At 44.9% G+C, this 17,564-nt stretch overlaps 1 protein-coding gene across 1 annotated transcript in view; it reads left to right on the top strand.

The window, feature by feature from the left end:
* Positions 1-17,564, top strand: part of acads (acyl-CoA dehydrogenase short chain) — a 162,311-nt gene that overhangs the window by 23,757 nt on the left and 120,990 nt on the right. The window contains exon 5 of the mRNA XM_048556388.2: positions 5,418-5,569. Coding sequence (XP_048412345.1) covers positions 5,418-5,569 — 152 coding nt within the window. The remainder of the gene's footprint in view (positions 1-5,417; positions 5,570-17,564) is intronic.

Genomic DNA, 17,564 nt, shown 5'->3' with positions numbered 1-17,564 from the left:
AAGAATTAGACACGACTGTTGAAATACTTATATCCTGAAGGTTTTTGACAGGGTAGATGTGTAATGGATGTTTCCTCTTGTGGGAGAATGCAGAAATAGGCATTGCTGTTTAAAAATCAGGAATCATCCATTCAAAGTAGAGATGAAGTGAATTTCTTTCTCCGAGTGTTGTGTGTTTTTGGGACTTAGTCCCTGAAAAAGATGGTGGAAGCAGAGTCTTTGAATTTTTTTTTAAACAGAGGCAGATAGTTTCCTGTGAGGCTGGATGAACACAGCAGGCCAAGCAGCATCCCAGGAGCACAAAAGCTGACGTTTCGGGCCTAGACCCTTCATCAGAGAGGGGGATGGGGGGAGGGAACTGGAATAAATAGGGAGAGAGGGGGAGGCGGACCGAAGATGGAGAGTAAAGAAGATAGGTGGAGAGAGTGTAGGTGGGGAGGTAGGGAGGGGATAGGTCAGTCCAGGGAAGACGGACAGGCCAAGGAGGTGGGATGAGGTTAGTAGGTAGCTGGGGGTGCGGCTTGGGGTGGGAGGAAGGGATGGGTGAGAGGAAGAACCGGTTAGGGAGGCAGAGACAGGTTGGACTGGTTTTGGGATGCAGTGGGTGGGGGGGAAGAGCTGGGCTGGTTGTGTGGTGCAGTGGGGGGAGGGGATGAACTGGGCTGGTTTAGGGATGCAGTAGGGGAAGGGGAGATTTTGAAACTGGTGAAGTCCACATTGATACCATATGGCTGCAGGGTTCCCAGGCGGAATATGAGTTGCTGTTCCTGCAACCTTCGGGTGGCATCATTGTGGCAGTGCAGGAGGCCCATGATGGACATGTCATCTAGAGAATGGGAGGGGGAGTGGAAATGGTTTGCGACTGGGAGGTGCAGTTGTTTGTTGCGAACTGAGCGGAGGTGTTCTGCAAAGCGGTCCCCAAGCCTCCGCTTGGTTTCCCCAATGTAGAGGAAGCCGCACCGGGTACAGTGGATACAGTATACCACATTGGCAGATGTGCAGGTGAACCTCTGCTTGATGTGGAATGTCATCTTGGGGCCTGGGATGGGGGTGAGGGAGGAGGTGTGGGGACAAGTGTAGCATTTCCTGCGGTTGCAGGGGAAGGTGCCGGGTGTGGTGGGGTTGGAGGGCAGTGTGGAGCGAACAAGGGAGTCACGGAGAGAGTGGTCTCTCCAGAAAGCAGACAGGGGAGGGGATGGAAAAATGTCTTGGGTGGTGGGGTCGGATTGTAAATGGCGGAAGTGTCGGAGGATAATGCGTTGTATCCGGAGGTTGGTAGGGTGGTGTGTGAGAACGAGGGGGATCCTCTTGGGGCGGTTGTGGCGGGGGCGGGGTGTGAGGGATGTGTCGCGGGAAATGCGGGAGACGCGGTCAAGGGCGTTCTCGATCACCGTGGGGGGAAAGTTGCGGTCCTTAAAGAACTTGGACATCTGGGATGTGCGGGAGTGGAATGTCTTATCGTGGGAGCAGATGCGGCGGAGGCGGAGGAATTGGGAATAGGGGATGGAATTTTTGCAGGAGGGTGGGTGGGAGGAGGTGTATTCTAGGTAGCTGTGGGAGTCGGTGGGCTTGAAATGGACATCAGTTACAAGCTGGTTGCCTGAGATGGAGACTGAGAGGTCCAGGAAGGTGAGGGATGTGCTGGAGAGGTCCAGGAAGGTGAGGGATGTGCTGGAGATGTCCAGGAAGGTGAGGGATGTGCTGGAGATGTCCAGGAAGGTGAGGGATGTGCTGGAGATGTCCAGGAAGGTGAGGGATGTTCTGGAGATGTCCAGGAAGGTGAGGGATGTGCTGGAGATCTCCAGCACATCCCTCACCTTCCTGGACCTCTCAGTCTCCATCTCAGGCAACCAGCTTGTAACTGATGTCCATTTCAAGCCCACCGACTCCCACAGCTACCTAGAATACACCTCCTCCCACCCACCCTCCTGCAAAAATTCCATCCCCTATTCCCAATTCCTCCGCCTCCGCCGCATCTGCTCCCACGATAAGACATTCCACTCCCGCACATCCCAGATGTCCAAGTTCTTTAAGGACCGCAACTTTCCCCCCACGGTGATCGAGAACGCCCTTGACCGCGTCTCCCGCATTTCCCGCGACACATCCCTCATACCCCGCCCCCGCCACAACCGCCCCAAGAGGATCCCCCTCGTTCTCACACACCACCCTACCAACCTCCGGATACAACGCATTATCCTCCGACACTTCCGCCATTTACAATCCGACCCCACCACCCAAGACATTTTTCCATCCCCTCCCCTGTCTGCTTTCCGGAGAGACCACTCTCTCCGTGACTCCCTTGTTCGCTCCACACTGCCCTCCAACCCCACCACACCCGGCACCTTCCCCTGCAACCGCAGGAAATGCTACACTTGTCCCCACACCTCCTCCCTCACCCCCATCCCAGGCCCCAAGATGACATTTCACATCAAGCAGAGGTTCACCTGCACATCTGCCAATGTGGTTACTGCATCCACTGTACCCGGTGCGGCTTCCTCTACATTGGGGAAACCAAGCGGAGGCTTGGGGACCGCTTTGCAGAACACCTCCGCTCAGTTCGCAACAAACAACTGCACCTCCCAGTCGCAAACCATTTCCACTCCCCCTCCCATTCTCTTGATGACATGTCCATCATGGGCCTCCTGCACTGCCACAATGATGCCACCCGAAGGTTGCAGGAACAGCAACTCATATTCCGCCTGGGAACCCTGCAGCCATATGGTATCAATGTGGACTTCACCAGTTTCAAAATCTCCCCTTCCCCTACTGCATCCCTAAACCAGCCCAGTTCATCCCCTCCCCCCACTGCACCACACAACCAGCCCAGCTCTTCCCCCCCACCCACTGCATCCCAAAACCAGTCCAACCTGTCTCTGCCTCCCTAACCGGTTCTTCCTCTCACCCATCCCTTCCTCCCACCCCAAGCCGCACCCCCAGCTACCTACTAACCTCATCCCACCTCCTTAACCTGTCCGTCTTCCCTGGACTGACCTATCCCCTCCCTACCTCCCCACCTACACTCTCTCCACCTATCTTCTTTACTCTCCATCTTCGGTCCACCTCCCCCTCTCTCCCTATTTATTCCAGTTCCGTCTCCCCATCCCCCTCTCTGATGAAGGGTCTAGGCCCGAAACGTCAGCTTTTGTGCTCCTGGGATGCTGCTTGGCCTGCTGTGTTCATCCAGCCTCACATTTTATTATCTTGGAATCTCCAGCATCTGCAGTTCCCATTATCGCAGATAGTTTCCTGTTAGGCAAGGTGAAAAAACGTTATCCAGGGTAGGCAAGAATAGGATTTGAGGTTTCTTTCAGATCAGTTCCTATTGAATGGCAGTACAGGCTTGACAGGTGAAATGCCCTGCCGCTGCTCCTTGTTTGTAAGCTAAAGGCCATCAAACTGGATTTCATCATAGGTATCATTGAATCCCCACAGTGTGGAAACAGGCTGTTTGGCCCCACAAGTCCACACCAACCCTCAGAGCATCCCACCCAGAAGCATACCCCTATAACCCACCTAATCTATACATCTCTGAACACTATGAGCCATTTAGCATGGCCAATCCACCTAGCCTGCCCATCTTTGAACTACAGGAAGAAACCCACACAGACACAGGGAAAACATGCAAATTCCACACAGACAGTTGCCCAAGGGTGGAATTGAACCAGGGTTCCTGGCCCTGTGAGGCAGCAGCGCTAACCACAGAGCCACTATGGAAGCAAATCATCCTTGATCCTGAAGGACTGCCTGTATAAGAAAGAAAGAGGTGGACGCCACTTATTAGATAATTTTAGTGTTAATCATATAGGTAGGGCTATCACCAAGCAAGGGTAAATCATTGAAAATTTCAGATTATTGAGGACAAGGAAGACAAAGTTAGGTAGAGGGCAGGTACTGTTGAAGAAGCAGGAAGGCTGAGGAAGGACGTGGTTAGAAGAGTGGGCAAAGAAGTGACAGACAGAATAAAATGTGGGAAAGTATGAGGTCATGCACTTTGGTGGGATGAAGAGCGACATCGACTAATTTCTAAACGGGGAAAGCGTTCAGAAATCTGTAGCAGAAAGGAACTTGGGAGTCTGAGTTCAGGATTCTTTTGAAGGTTAACATGCGGGTTCACTTGGCAGTTAGGAAGGCAAACACAATGTTAGCATTCATTTCAAGAGGACTAGGATACAGGAGCAAAGATGTACTGCTGAAGTTGTGTTAGACTGCATTTGGAATGTTGTGAGCAGTTTTGGGCCCCATAAATAAGGAAGGATGTACTGGTCTTGGAGGGATTTCAGAGGGAGTTTTCTAGAATGATCCTGGAGTGAAGGGCTTGTCATATGAACTGCAGTTGAGGACTCTGAGTCTGTACGTGATGGAGTTCAGAAGGATGAGGGGGATCTGACTAAAATTTATCGGAATACAAAGAGCCCTGGATACAGTGGACGTGGAATAGATGTTTCCACTAGTAGGAGAAACTGGGACCTGAGGGCTCAGACTCAGAGTGAAGGGCAAACATTTTAGAGTGAGATGAGGAGGAAACTTTTTAGCCAGAGGGTAGTGAATCTGTGGAACTCATTGCCGCAAAGGGCTGTGGAGGCTAAGTCATTGAGTGTATTGAAGACTGCGATGGATAGGTTGTTGATTGGTAAGGGGATTAATGGTTACAGAGAGAAGGCAGAAGAATGGATTTGAGAAACATATCATTCATGATCGAATGATGGAGCAGACTCAGTGGACCAAATAGCCTAATTTTGCTCCTATGTCTTATGCCCTTATATGTGTCATTCCACATGAAGCTGGAGATTCACAGCCAGTGCAGCAATGCTATGGCAAGTATTGTATGTTTGAGTACTGGTTTCAATATTTGCTTACATCTTTAAATAATTCAACACAAAATTAAAGTATGTTCCTGTCTTAGCGTAAGACCTTGGGCAGGCCTGAATTAGAATGCCATGCAGAGTACCCTGAAAAAGTCAGAAGTGTATAGGTGATTTCAAAGATTCAAAGGGTGTGACTTGATTGTCTTCAACACTTAGCACAATATGATCAGGAAGCTGTGACTTATACTCTGGTAAATTATAGACTTGGAGAATCATTAAAATAAGACCTACATTTAAGAAATAAAGCTCAATATAGATGTTATGCCTGTATGTTGGCCAAAAATAATACTTGCTGGGTTTTTTTTCTAATTGAGAATTATTGCAAGAAGACCAAGTACGCATCTCCAGTGAACATTAGATTCGAAATACGTAGGAAGAGTACTGTTGATGAATTGGAGTTTCAGGGACCCCAGCATTGGTTTGAGTCTGAGCATTGGTTTGAGTCTGAACCCTTGTTCACACATGATCATGCTTCTATACTGTATATTGTTAATTATATTGTATTTTGAGTTGTTGATTGGTGGTCACTGTTTCACTTTTGTGTGTTTTCAGGAAATGGAAGTGATGCTGGTGCAGCCTCCACCACTGCCAGACTAGATGGTGATCACTGGATTTTAAATGGCACAAAAGCTTGGATCACAAATGGCTGGGATGCTTCTGCTGCAGTTGTCTTTGCCACCACAGACAAATCACTCAAGCACAAGGTAACTAAAAGAAATATGCACTGACAGATTCTGCAGTACAGAGTTTGTTTGGAAATGACAGTAATTCAAATGGTCTTGCTATTACATGCAGTCAATGCAGTCCAATAGATAAGACTATTACTGGGTTTACAAAGATGGATTACAGGGTCAGTAAAGAGCCAAAAGTATAAACCGCTTCTTAATTTCTCTGCTGAAGGGAAGCCCTTGGTGATTATTTGCTGAATCACCACAAAGCGCCATGATCTTTTGCCCCAGGTAGATAATGAAGCAGGCCTCAAGTCTGCCTGAGACAAATAGGGATTTGATTTTTTTTCTTTAATATTCACCCGTGGTACGAGGGCTTCGCTGGCTAGAAAAGCTGTTATTGCCCGTCTCTAAATGCCGAGGAGACAATTAAGAGTCAAGCACACTGCTGTTGGCCTGGCATGACATGTAAGCCAGACCAGGAAACGATGGCAGTTTGCTTCCCTTAAGGACAGTAGTGAACCCAGAAGAGTTTTCAATACCGTGCTGTTGCAATTTCATTGTTGGGTAATTCACTCTGAAGTGCAATGATGCTTAAATTTGGCTGTTTAGACAAAGTAAACATTATACCAATGCTTCTATTGTTCAGTCTGTGGATTGTGCATCTGGGAGAAGCTGGATGGGATATGAGCATGTTTTCACGAACTATTGGAGAAAACTGGTGCGCTGGAAAATATCTACATGAAAATGCATGCAAAATCAAAACAAGATGTCACACTGAACTGACAATTCAGAATGGTGAAAATAAAAGCATTTCCTGTTTCTCTTCATAGTTTTTGAATTGAGAAGTAAGATTATGATGAACTGTCAGGAGAAAATGAGTACATTTTAAAATAGACAGGTAAGAGTTATAAACTGAGAAGTGACCTTTAGCTAATAAATCAGAAACACATAGAATAATGATTTTATGGCTGTGACAAGGAATAACATTTAATACATGAAAGTGAATGACATAGAATGCACACCTCCTCCAGAAATAAGAATCATCAAGATTCTTGAGATCACAGTGCATTGAATATAAGAGGTGGGAGGTCATGTTAAGAACATAAGAACTAGGAGCAGGAGTAGGCCATCTGGCCGCTTGAGCCTGCCCTGCCGTTTAATAATATCATGGCTGATCTTTTTGAAACTCAGGTCCACTTACCCACCTGCTCACCATAGCCTTCTGGAAATCCAGATACACCACATCCACAGGTTCCCCATTATCCACATGCAAGTAATGTCCTCAAAGAATTCCACCAAATTGGTTAAACATGGCCTACCCTTCATGAACCCATGTTGGATGTTCCCAATGGGACAATTTATATCCAGATGTCTTGCTATTTCTTCCTTAATGATAGACTCAAGCATTTCCCCCCCCACGACTGAAGTTAAGCTAACTGGCCTAGGGTTACCAGCTTTTTGTCTACTTCCTTTTTTAAACAGTGGTGTCACATTGGCTGTTTTCCAATCTGGGAAATCACCCCAGAGTCCAGTGAATTTTGGTAAATAATTACTAGTGCATTTGCTATTTCCCCCATCACCTCTTTTAGTACCCTGGGATGCATTTCATTAGGGCCAGGAGACTTGTCTACCTTTAGCCCCATTAGCTTGCCCAGCACTGCCTCCTTACCTGATAATGATAGTTTCTAGGTCCTCACCTGCAATAACCTTCTTGCCATCAGTTTTTGGCATGTTATCTGATACAAGATAACTGTTTAATGCCTCAGCTATTTCCTCATTCCCAGTTATTAAATTGGCCTCTCATCCTCTAAAGGACTGTAGCTGTACAGGACAGTGGTTGACCACTTTTGGAATATTGTGTTGAATTCTGGTCTCCTTGCTATAGGAAAGATGTTGTGAAACTTGAAAGGATTTACAATGATATTGTTGGGGTTGGAGAGTTTGAGCTATAGAGAGAGGCTATTTTCCTTGGAGCATCAGAGGCTGAGGGGACACCTGGAAGAAACACATGCAGACACAGGGACAGTGTGCAAACTCTACGCAGCCACCATCTGAGGCTGGAATCGAACCCAGGTCCCTGGTGTTGTGAGGCAGCAGTGCTAACCATTGAACCACTGTGCCACTCTTATGAGAAGATGATATTCTCCATAGTAAGTGGGGAGGGGCCTATTTATATATATTAGCATGTATTAACATCTCATTATTACCTAATCTTGCCTCAATAAGAGCAGTTTCCCATCCTCCCACCCACTGGTTGAAAACTGTACAGTGAGAAATATCAGCATGCAGGCCAGCGTGTTATTTGGTGACTCCAGCTCACTAATTGGCTCACTCCAGCTCAACTGACATAAAAATGTGCACTGCAAATGAAAAATGGCTGCAACCATACCTGGATTGGGGAGAGTCATTGTCTTTTTCTGCTTGAACATGCAGACACTGCTTGTGAGTAATGTGAGGCCATTCAAGGAGCAACTGCATTGATCAGACACTTTCATAGCACAGGCTGACGTCATCTTTAATCATAGCTTCATTCCTGTGCACTACATGCAGTATTTAACTGTAGGATACAATCCTAATCACAAGGAATCTTGGCCACGCCATTGGCCATTGCTGATTGAAGATAGTCTTCTCTGTGAAGCAGAATCAGTCACAGTGACATTAAAAGTGGTGCCTATGGACCATAATTTATAAAAACAGTCCAAGTTCTCATAGATAATAACACAGTGTGGAGCTGGAGGAACGCAGCGGGCCAGGCAGAATCAAAGGAGCTGGAAAGTTGATGTTCCAGGCTGGGACCCTCCTTTGTCCCCACGATAAACCTGCTAGGGAGCTGTTGACCAGAAACTCAACTGGACCCACCACATAAATACAGTTGCCACAAGAATGAGTCAGACACTGGGAATACTGTAGCGAGTAACTCACCTTCTGACTCCTGAAAGCCTGTCCACAGTCTACAAGACACAAGTCAGGAGTGTGCTGGAATACTCCCCACTTGCCTGAATGAGTGCAGCCCTAACAACACTTAAGACTAAGCAGCCCGCTTGATTGGCACTACATCCATATGCATCCACTCCCTCCACCACCAACGCTCGGTAGCAGCAGTGTGTATCTACAAGATGCACTGCAGAAATACATCAAAAATCCTCAGACAGCACCTTCCAAACCCATGAACACTTCCATCTAGAAGGATAAAGGAAACTGATACATGGGAATCTTCAAGCTCCCTTCCAAGCCTCTCACCATCCTGACTTGGAAATATATCACTGTTCCTTCACTGCAGCTGGGTCAAAATCCTGGAATTTCATCCCTAATAGCACTGTGGGGCAACCCACAGCAGATGGACTGCAACAGTCATAAAGGCAGCTCACCAGCTCCTTCTGAAGGGCAACAAATGCTGGCCACCCAATGACACGCACATCCCACAAAATGAATAAATAAAGAAAAAAATCTTTCAAGGTATTACATTTTATTCAACAACTGCAAACGGAACAAAAATCAAACAGATGCTGCATTTGCCCTTCAGAAACGAAACAGGCTGCTTGCCTTGTGAGTACCTGCGTATTTACAGTTAATGAATAGTCACTGCATCCAGCTTTCATGCACCAGAACCAGGGTGTCAGTTAAGTGCTGTCTTACTTGCTGCATTTGACACTGCTGTGTTCTATCATGCAGAAGGTGATGTTCTTCCTACTAAATGTCCTCATCCTCCACCTTGGAAGACTCCTCCAGCTCATCATATCCCCTTGTTACCTGCTTTAAGTAGAGCACAGCAAGCTAGGATAATGCAGCACATTCTGTCTGGAGCCTACTGCTAGGTGCCCCAGACCAGTTCAAGCATAGGAACTTCACCTTCAACATATCTATTGTCTGTCCCACCACGGCACTGGTCAAACAATAAGTTGCATTGTATATGTACTCAACCTCAATCAAGGAGCTGTTTAACGGAGTTTTCAACCATAGTCTCAGAAGATAGTCCTTGCTTCCCAGTACACATCCTTATAAGGCGCAACAGGAACATGAGAGATCTCAAGGATATAGCCATCATAGCAGTTCCCAGAATTACTGACACAGACTTACAGAATGTGGTATCACCAATCACAGATGACTTGCACATTGATGAAATGGAATCCTTGTTTTATTGTTGAACCATTGTTGCGTTTTGCACCTCAATAAAGCCAATTATTGCCAAAACCTACTGCTCAGGCTACAACATTAACCTCATCTCAGAGAAACAACATGAAACAGTGTGATTTATCACAAAATGAATTCGGTTACAGCCTCAATACATTTGTGGGTTGAGGATTGAGAGTGGATTCCTGGAAGGAGCTAGTCACATAAAACCAAAATATAGCCATGAGCTTGATGCCCACAGGGACAGAGGGACACCCACTCCTTCACATTGCAGGTTCCAGTCCGCATCAAGCATGGTTCTATTACAGTGTCCTGGGACATCCCTAGTCTGTGGGGATTCTGTACCTTTGCTCTCTTAATGGCATTAAGGGTGAGAAACTCTGGTCTTCCTGTACCTCCTGCATATCATGAGGGGCCTTGTCCTCATGGAGGCTCTTCAGCATCTGCTGAGGGTTGCTGCTGGTCTTGAGCTTGCTAATGCATCTGTTCCTCCTCCATTTCTCTGCACCTTCAATTGCCTTGCAGCAACAGCAATAATAATACCTGCTGTAGCTCATTCACCCATCAAGCTTGCACAGAAACCTGTGTGAGGAAATATGCAAAACAGATCAGACCCTTAGCAATCTGATCAGTCAGCATTCACATTGCTCATGAATGACGGTTTAGCATAGTCCTCCATACAGTGGGACATGCAGCACTTTGACAAGGAGGGCCTCAGAGTGTCTTTACATGGAACGTGTCTTGACATACCACCTTATTCTGATGAATTCAGCACCGGGCATGTCACAGAGAGAGTTGGAGATTGTAAATGTTGTATCAGCCCTTGTCTTCTTAGCTCCACATCACCCATGAATGGCATCATTGCATTTCAGAGCACCATGGAGAATACTTACAGTTCAAAGTGACAGGCAATCCTTTCCATGATCCCTGTGCAGCCTTTGAGAACTGGGAGATAGCAAGAACTGCAGGTGCTGGAATCAGAAATAACACAGCATGGAGCTGGACAAACATGGACTGCTTCAGTATCTGAGGAGTCACAAGTGGTACTGAACATTGTGCCATTATCACGAACATCCCCACTTCTGACGTTATAATGGAGGGAAGGTCGTCAATGAAGCATCTGAAAGTGGTTGGGCCCAGGATACTCCCATGAGGAACTCATGCAGAGATGTCCTGTAGCTGAGGTGACTGACCTTCGAGAACCATGAGGCATTACTCCAACCACCGGATAGTTTGCCCCCGATACCCATTGATTCCAGTATTGCTTGGTCTCCTTGATGCCACTTATGGTCGAATGCAGCCTAATGTATGTGGTGGTCCCATATTGAACAATGTGAAGATGCTGGGCGATGCTAGGTATGGGAGAGAGAGTGACACTGATTTAGACAGGGTTATAAGATGGGTTGGGACTAAGGATGGGTAAGTTGTGCGTTTGGTTCTTAAACAGCAGGAGATGTAAGAATGTGCACTTGTGTATGCAGTGAGCTATCACCTGTCCCATGTGCTGATGATTTGTGGTTGCTATCCCATGATGTGCCTGATGAAGAACAATTCTGGATTGCCAGTGCTTGACTGGGTACATGGCTAGCCTTCAGTGGTGGTGCCAGTGCCAGGGATGCTGGGAATCCTGGCACCAGGAGAACCTTTGCATGTGGCAAGTGAGAGAATAGGAGGGGCATGGCGCATAGGAAATGAGATGAGTTTGGTAGGGTCATGTGAGAAAACATGCTAGACCTTGTAGAGAGAAGCCCTCTGTTAAACTCGCCAAGAATGATACACAGCTGATTCTTGTAAAAATCAAGCTTAAATTTTAACAATTAAGAGTTAAAGCCTTAATTCCACTCTATTATTACTCATAATAACGCCAGACTTTTCCTGCCACCACACACACCTTTCCTTCCATTTTCTGTGTGTTTTGGTTCCTGCATGTTTTCTTTATGTGATAGCATGGAAATGTGCAAACAAAAAGAATCGAAACAATTAAACTCTGTAAATTTTTAATCTGTTTTGGTTCAGTGCCACAATACAGAAAACTCACAGGGATTTTTTTTAAAAATGCTGACTAGCCTGTGTGAATCTGATCCACATTTTATGCTGATTAACTTTTGCAATTCTATTTCTTAAAAGAAGACATGGACAAAACCTTAACCTTTATTTGAAAAGAAGAGCTGTGTAGACATAGATTATCGATTATCTATTGAGAAATTGTAAAGATAAACATACATAGCATGACTCACTGCCGTCATTCTTTAATCCACCACGAAGTAGCATGACAAACCATCATCATGCCATTATCCATTATTCATTCCCACGCAGTATTTTTTGCTTGCACCTTACAGTTTAAATTATGTTGGAGGAACACAGGCCAGACAGCATCAGAGGAGCAGGAAAGTTGACTTTTCAGGTCAGGACCCTATTTCAGAAGAAGGGTCCTAACCTGAAGTGTCAACTTTCCTGCTCCTCTGATGCCACCTGGCCTGCTGTGTTCCTCCAGCTCCACACTGTTGTCTGTGACTCCAGCATCTGCAGTCCTTGCTATCTCTGATTTTAAATTACGTTGTTGTCTTTTGCAGGTTATTCAATTAGTTTGTGTTGCCAGGAATAGGGATGTTTGTCAGATTAACAGTGTTGATAATGAAGGTCAATCTGCCGTAGTGGTATACTGCATCCGCTGTACCCGTTGTGGCCTCCTGTACATTGGGGAAACCAAGTGGAGGCCTGGGGACCGCTCTGCAGAACATCTGCGCTCAGTTTGTAATAAACAACTGCACCTCCCAGTCATGAACCATTTCAGCCCCCCCTCCCATTCCTTAGATGACACGTCCACCCTGGGCCTCCTGCAGTGCCACAATGATGCTACCCGAAGGTTGCAGGAACAGCAACTTATATTCTGCTTGGGAATCCTGTAGCCCAATGGTATCAATGTGGATTTCACGATCTCCTCTCCCCTATTGTATCCCAAAACCAGCTCAGCTCGTCCCCGCCTCCCTAACCTGTTTTTCCTCCCACCTATCCCCTCCTCCCACCTCAAGCCATACCCCCATTTCCGACCTACTAACCTCATCCCGCCCCCTTGACCTGTCCGTCCTCCCTGGACTGACCTATCCCCTCCTCACCTACACTCACCTCTACTGGCTCCATCCCCGTCTCTTTAATTTGTCTGTCTCCTCTCCATCTATCTTCTCCTCTATCTTCGATCCGCCTCCCCCTCTCTCCCTATTTATTTCAGAACCCTCTCCCCATCCCCCTTTTCTGATGAAGGATCTAGGCCCGAAACGTCAGCTTTTGTGCTCCTAAGATGCTGCTTGGCCTGCTGTGTTCATCCAGCTCCACGCTTTGTTATCTCGGATTCTCCAGCATCTGCAGTTCCCATTATCGCTGTTAATGTTGATAGGAATTCTGTTCTTCCTTGCTCTGTTTTTCAGTGAGCCCAATGAAATGACATTAAAAGTAGAACAAGAAAAATAAATTGATTAGCAAGATTAGTAGTAAGCCAAGCATGTAGAAGAGCTTAAATTGTGTAATAGGCAAATAACTGTGTAAATAATTTCAGGGAGGCAGGAGGGTATGTAACTGGCAGGCGCTGAATGATCAACAGGGCTTTGAGACATAGATTTAACATAGAACAATACAGCACAGAACAGGCCCTTCGGCCCTCGATATTGCGCCAACCTGTGAACTAATCTAGGCCCCCTCCCCCTACACTATTCCATCGTTATCCATATGCTTATCCAAGGAGTGTTTAAATGTCCCTAATGTGGCTGAGTTAACTATATTGGCAGGCAGGGTGTTCCATGCCCTTACCACTCTCTGAGTAAAGAACATGCCTCTGACATCTGTCTTAAGTCTATCACCCCTCAATTTGTAGCTATGCCCCCTTGTACAAGCTGAAGTCATCATCCTCGGAAAAAGACTCTCACTATCCACCCTATCTAATCCTCTGATCATCTTGTATGTCTCTATTAAATCCCCTCTTAGCTTCCTTCTCTCCAATGAGAACAGACCCAAGCCCCTCGGTCTTTCTTCATAGGGCCTGCGCTCCAGACCAGGCAACATCCTGGTAAATCTCCTTTGCATCTGTTCCAATGCTTCCACATCCTTCCTGTAATGGGGCGACCAGAACTGTACGCAGTACTCCAAATGAGGCTGCACTAGCATTTTGTACAGTTCCAGCATGACATCACAGCTCCAGAACTCAATCCTTCTACCAATAAAACCTAACACACCGTAAGCCTTCTTAACAGCACTATCAACCTGGGTGGCAACTTTCAGGGATCTATGTACATGGACACCAAGATCCCTCTGCACATCCACACTACCAAGAATCTTTCCGTTGACCCGGTATTCTGCCTTCCTATTATTCCGCCCAAAGTGAATCACCTCACATTTATCCGTATTAAACTCCATTTGCCACCTTTCAGCCCAATTCTGCAGTTTATCCAAGTCTCCCTGCTGATGATAACATGATTAGTCACTTTGTTATTGTTTCTTTGATAACAGCAATTTGTAAATTACCATTTTTTCCTGTGGATGTTTTCTCCTGCTTCCACTCTCTGTGTGTTAAGCTCACAGTTGGGCTTGCTACTAGTCACATCTCTATTGATTCCATACCAAGTTCTCCCCTGCTTAACCAGTTCCCAACTCACATCAACATGTGGCCTCCAATTACAAGTAGTCTGATTTTCATTCACAGTCTCCTATGTGAAATTTATCAAATGCTTTTTGGAAGCCCGCGTAAGAAAGAGCCATAGATTCTTATGTCCCTAAGTTCACAAATGCCCTATGTTATTTAGATTTAGCTCATCCTTTACAAATTCATGCTGCTGTCTCTGATAGTTAATATTTAGTCAGGCTCCCAATGTGTCTCAGTAAAAACCAAAAGAACTGCGGATGCTGTAAATCAGGAACAAAAACAAAGTTGCTGGAATGCTCAGCAGGTCTGGCAGCATCTGTGAAGGAAAATACAGAGTTAACATTTCAGGTCCAATGACCCTTTCTCAGAACTGACCCTTACCAGTTCTGAGGAAGGGTCACCGGACCCAAAACAATAACTCTGTTTTTCCCAATGTGTCTCTCTGTACTAATAGATAATTTCTAGTAACTTCTCCACGAAAGATTTTAGACCAATGGATCTATATTTCCCAAATATGTTTCTTAGCCTTCAGAGATAATGATGTAGCATTTTGTAGTTTTTTAATCCAATGGAATAATTCCTGAGTTGAATGCTTTGAGGATCACAACTACGGCACCTACAAATTCTCCTTGTCTTTGTTAATATCTTGGGGATGAATGCAGGCAGATCCTGGAGATTTGTATAAATTGAATTTATTATGTTTCCCCTTTTATTTATTTTTAGTTTTCCTTGTACTTTCTTAGATACTTTACTTTTAACTTCTACTGTAAAGACAGATACAAAGCACAGAGTTAGTCTGCTGTTTTCTAGTTCCACTATCACCTCTGCATCCATCTTTAAGGATCTGACATTATTCTTAACCAGCATGTTTCTCTTAACATACTTGAAAAGTCTTTGGTGTTCTTGGTATCCTTCAGAAGTATTTTCTTGAATTCCCTTTTTGAGTTTTCGAACTCCTCAGTGCTGTTTTTTTTTTCATATTTCCCAGTCTGTTGGATCTCTAGAATGCTGTACATTGTCTCAGCTGCCATGGTGAAATTTGTCACAGCTGTTAGAATGTGACCAGAGTTTTCAGAGTAGGTTGTTGGACATGGATTGTTCTAAAGGCTATACAGTGAAATAGAAACTCTTAACGAAACAACTTATTTTTTCAGCTTTGTAATTACATTGCATCAACTGCATGGAGAATATCCTCAAGGGTGAACTGTAGAATTGTAATAGTATTTAGTTAACTCGACATAATAGAGGCCTATGTTCCAATGAGGGTCCTCTTGTTCATGTCCACCTATTGTGGTCAGTTTCTGTTGTCTGTCCCTCTAAAGTCCACTTTGTCCTAAATTTAAAACGTTAGAACAATGAACAAAATCTTGCTTTCAAACTTGTGTTAAACTTAATCTTGTTTTGCACACTGTTAACTAAGTGTCCCCTTGTAATTGACAGGGTATATGTTCCTAAAGCAGGAGAAAGAGCACCACCATTAGTTACGGTTGTCTTGATCCACCACTGCATACATGGTTGTACCTGTAATATCACATCATTTACACATGTATTCTATTTGTCTATTGTAAAGTGACAAGGTAGAAATGTTGTGGGTAGAATAGTCTCTTCCCAAAGAATACCACTTACAAAAGGTTGGAGTTGGGAAACACCAGAAAGTATTATAACTTTCGGTTAATGAGGTTATGACAGCAGGAAAAAGGCTAAGTTTTCCACGTGTTCCAGAACCGTCCTTCCCAATGTACCTGTGTTCCTCTAATCTTGATGACCTTATTTGCGTTTATTTGTAGTTTCCTGTGACTGCAATCTGAAAAGCAACACTCCACTGTGCAGAGATAATAGGAACTGCAGATGCTGGAGAATCTGAGATAACAAGGTATAGAGTTGGATGAACACAGCAGGCCAAGCAGCGTCAGAGGAGCAGGAAAGCTAACGTTTTGGACCTAGACCCTTTCAGAAGAAGGGTCTAGGCCCAAAACGCCAGTCTTACTGCTTCTCTGATGCTGCCCGGCCTGCTGTGTTCATCCAACTCTACACCTTGTTATCTCACTTCCACTGTGCACTTGTGTGGTGCTCCACCCAGCAGTGGTATTAGGAGTACACCAGTAAATTATTGATTGAATTCAGGCTTCATGTTGCTGAATTTAACATGATCAATAGCAACAGAACCAGCAGGTGGCGCTTTGTGATAGCTTTTTGTTCTGAACAATCCAGCTTTTTTAAGTTAGGATTAATTGATAGCAAAGCCGCACTAATCTATTTTTTAATTATTCAAACTGTTTTCTAATTTAAGCTCTGCAAATGTGACCAGCCAACATTTTTTAAAAGATGGAGTGATTGCTGATTTTTGCTTGTGTAATTTGAAATACTTTGTTTACTACTGTTTAATTTCTTGTTATGTAAAGCCTAGACCGTGGAGGGCCAGGAAGGTAGCTGATTTTTGTTTTCACTTGATTTGATAAGTCGTAACACGTAGTTTAATTTTAGTCGATTTGAGTCACAAACAGGTGTTTCAGGTTTAACAGAGAAATTACCTTTCGTTACCATCTATTAAAAGGGACATACAAATTATGATACTTTTTAAAAATCCACCAGATTTCTGTAAAATATTTCTTTCATATTTGATAATGTTGCTGTGAAAACATCTCAGGCTGTTTTGCTGTGCTGTAAATGTAAGCTGATGATGTTGCAAAAGCATAAAGATATTTTAAAATATCTGTGAGTTATCAAGTCCATACAATCCCCTTTTGTTGCTGAGTCCACACTAGTATGGAGCTTCCATTGACCTGTCACTGTGGAGCTTTGTTTCATTTTCCTGATACCTTCAATCCCCAAAGCTGCCACCTAGAAGCAATCGCCCTGGGTCCTGCTCCTCTGAGGTAGGACAGTGCACTGCAGCATTGTGTGCTTCCTTAAGGGGCATTGTTTTTAAAGGGACAGTAAGCACCACAACCTGTACGCCTGAAAGAGTTGAGGCCTAGCGGGACAAGAGCGGAATTGAGTAATCTCAGTGTGATGGAGAGTTAAATTTCCAAAGTAGTCAACGTGTTAGAATTATTGAATGACTATACAGCACAGGAGGACCATTTAGTCAGTCAAATCCCATGCCTATGTCGGCTCTCAGTGACAGCTACTCAGCTTTTCTGACTCTTCTGTCACCCTGGAAATTTGTTTTCTTTTCAGATAACTATCTAATTTTCTTCTGAAAGCTACAGCTGAGTTTGCCTCATCAAGGTTTCTGGCAATACTTTCTGGATCCTAACAAGT

The sequence above is a fragment of the Stegostoma tigrinum genome, chromosome 26 (assembly GCF_030684315.1).
Source record: "Stegostoma tigrinum isolate sSteTig4 chromosome 26, sSteTig4.hap1, whole genome shotgun sequence".
Classification (NCBI taxonomy): Eukaryota; Metazoa; Chordata; class Chondrichthyes; order Orectolobiformes; family Stegostomatidae; genus Stegostoma; species Stegostoma tigrinum.
Note: the sequence above shows the minus strand (reverse complement) of the source record. Positions and strands in the feature narration are given on the sequence as shown.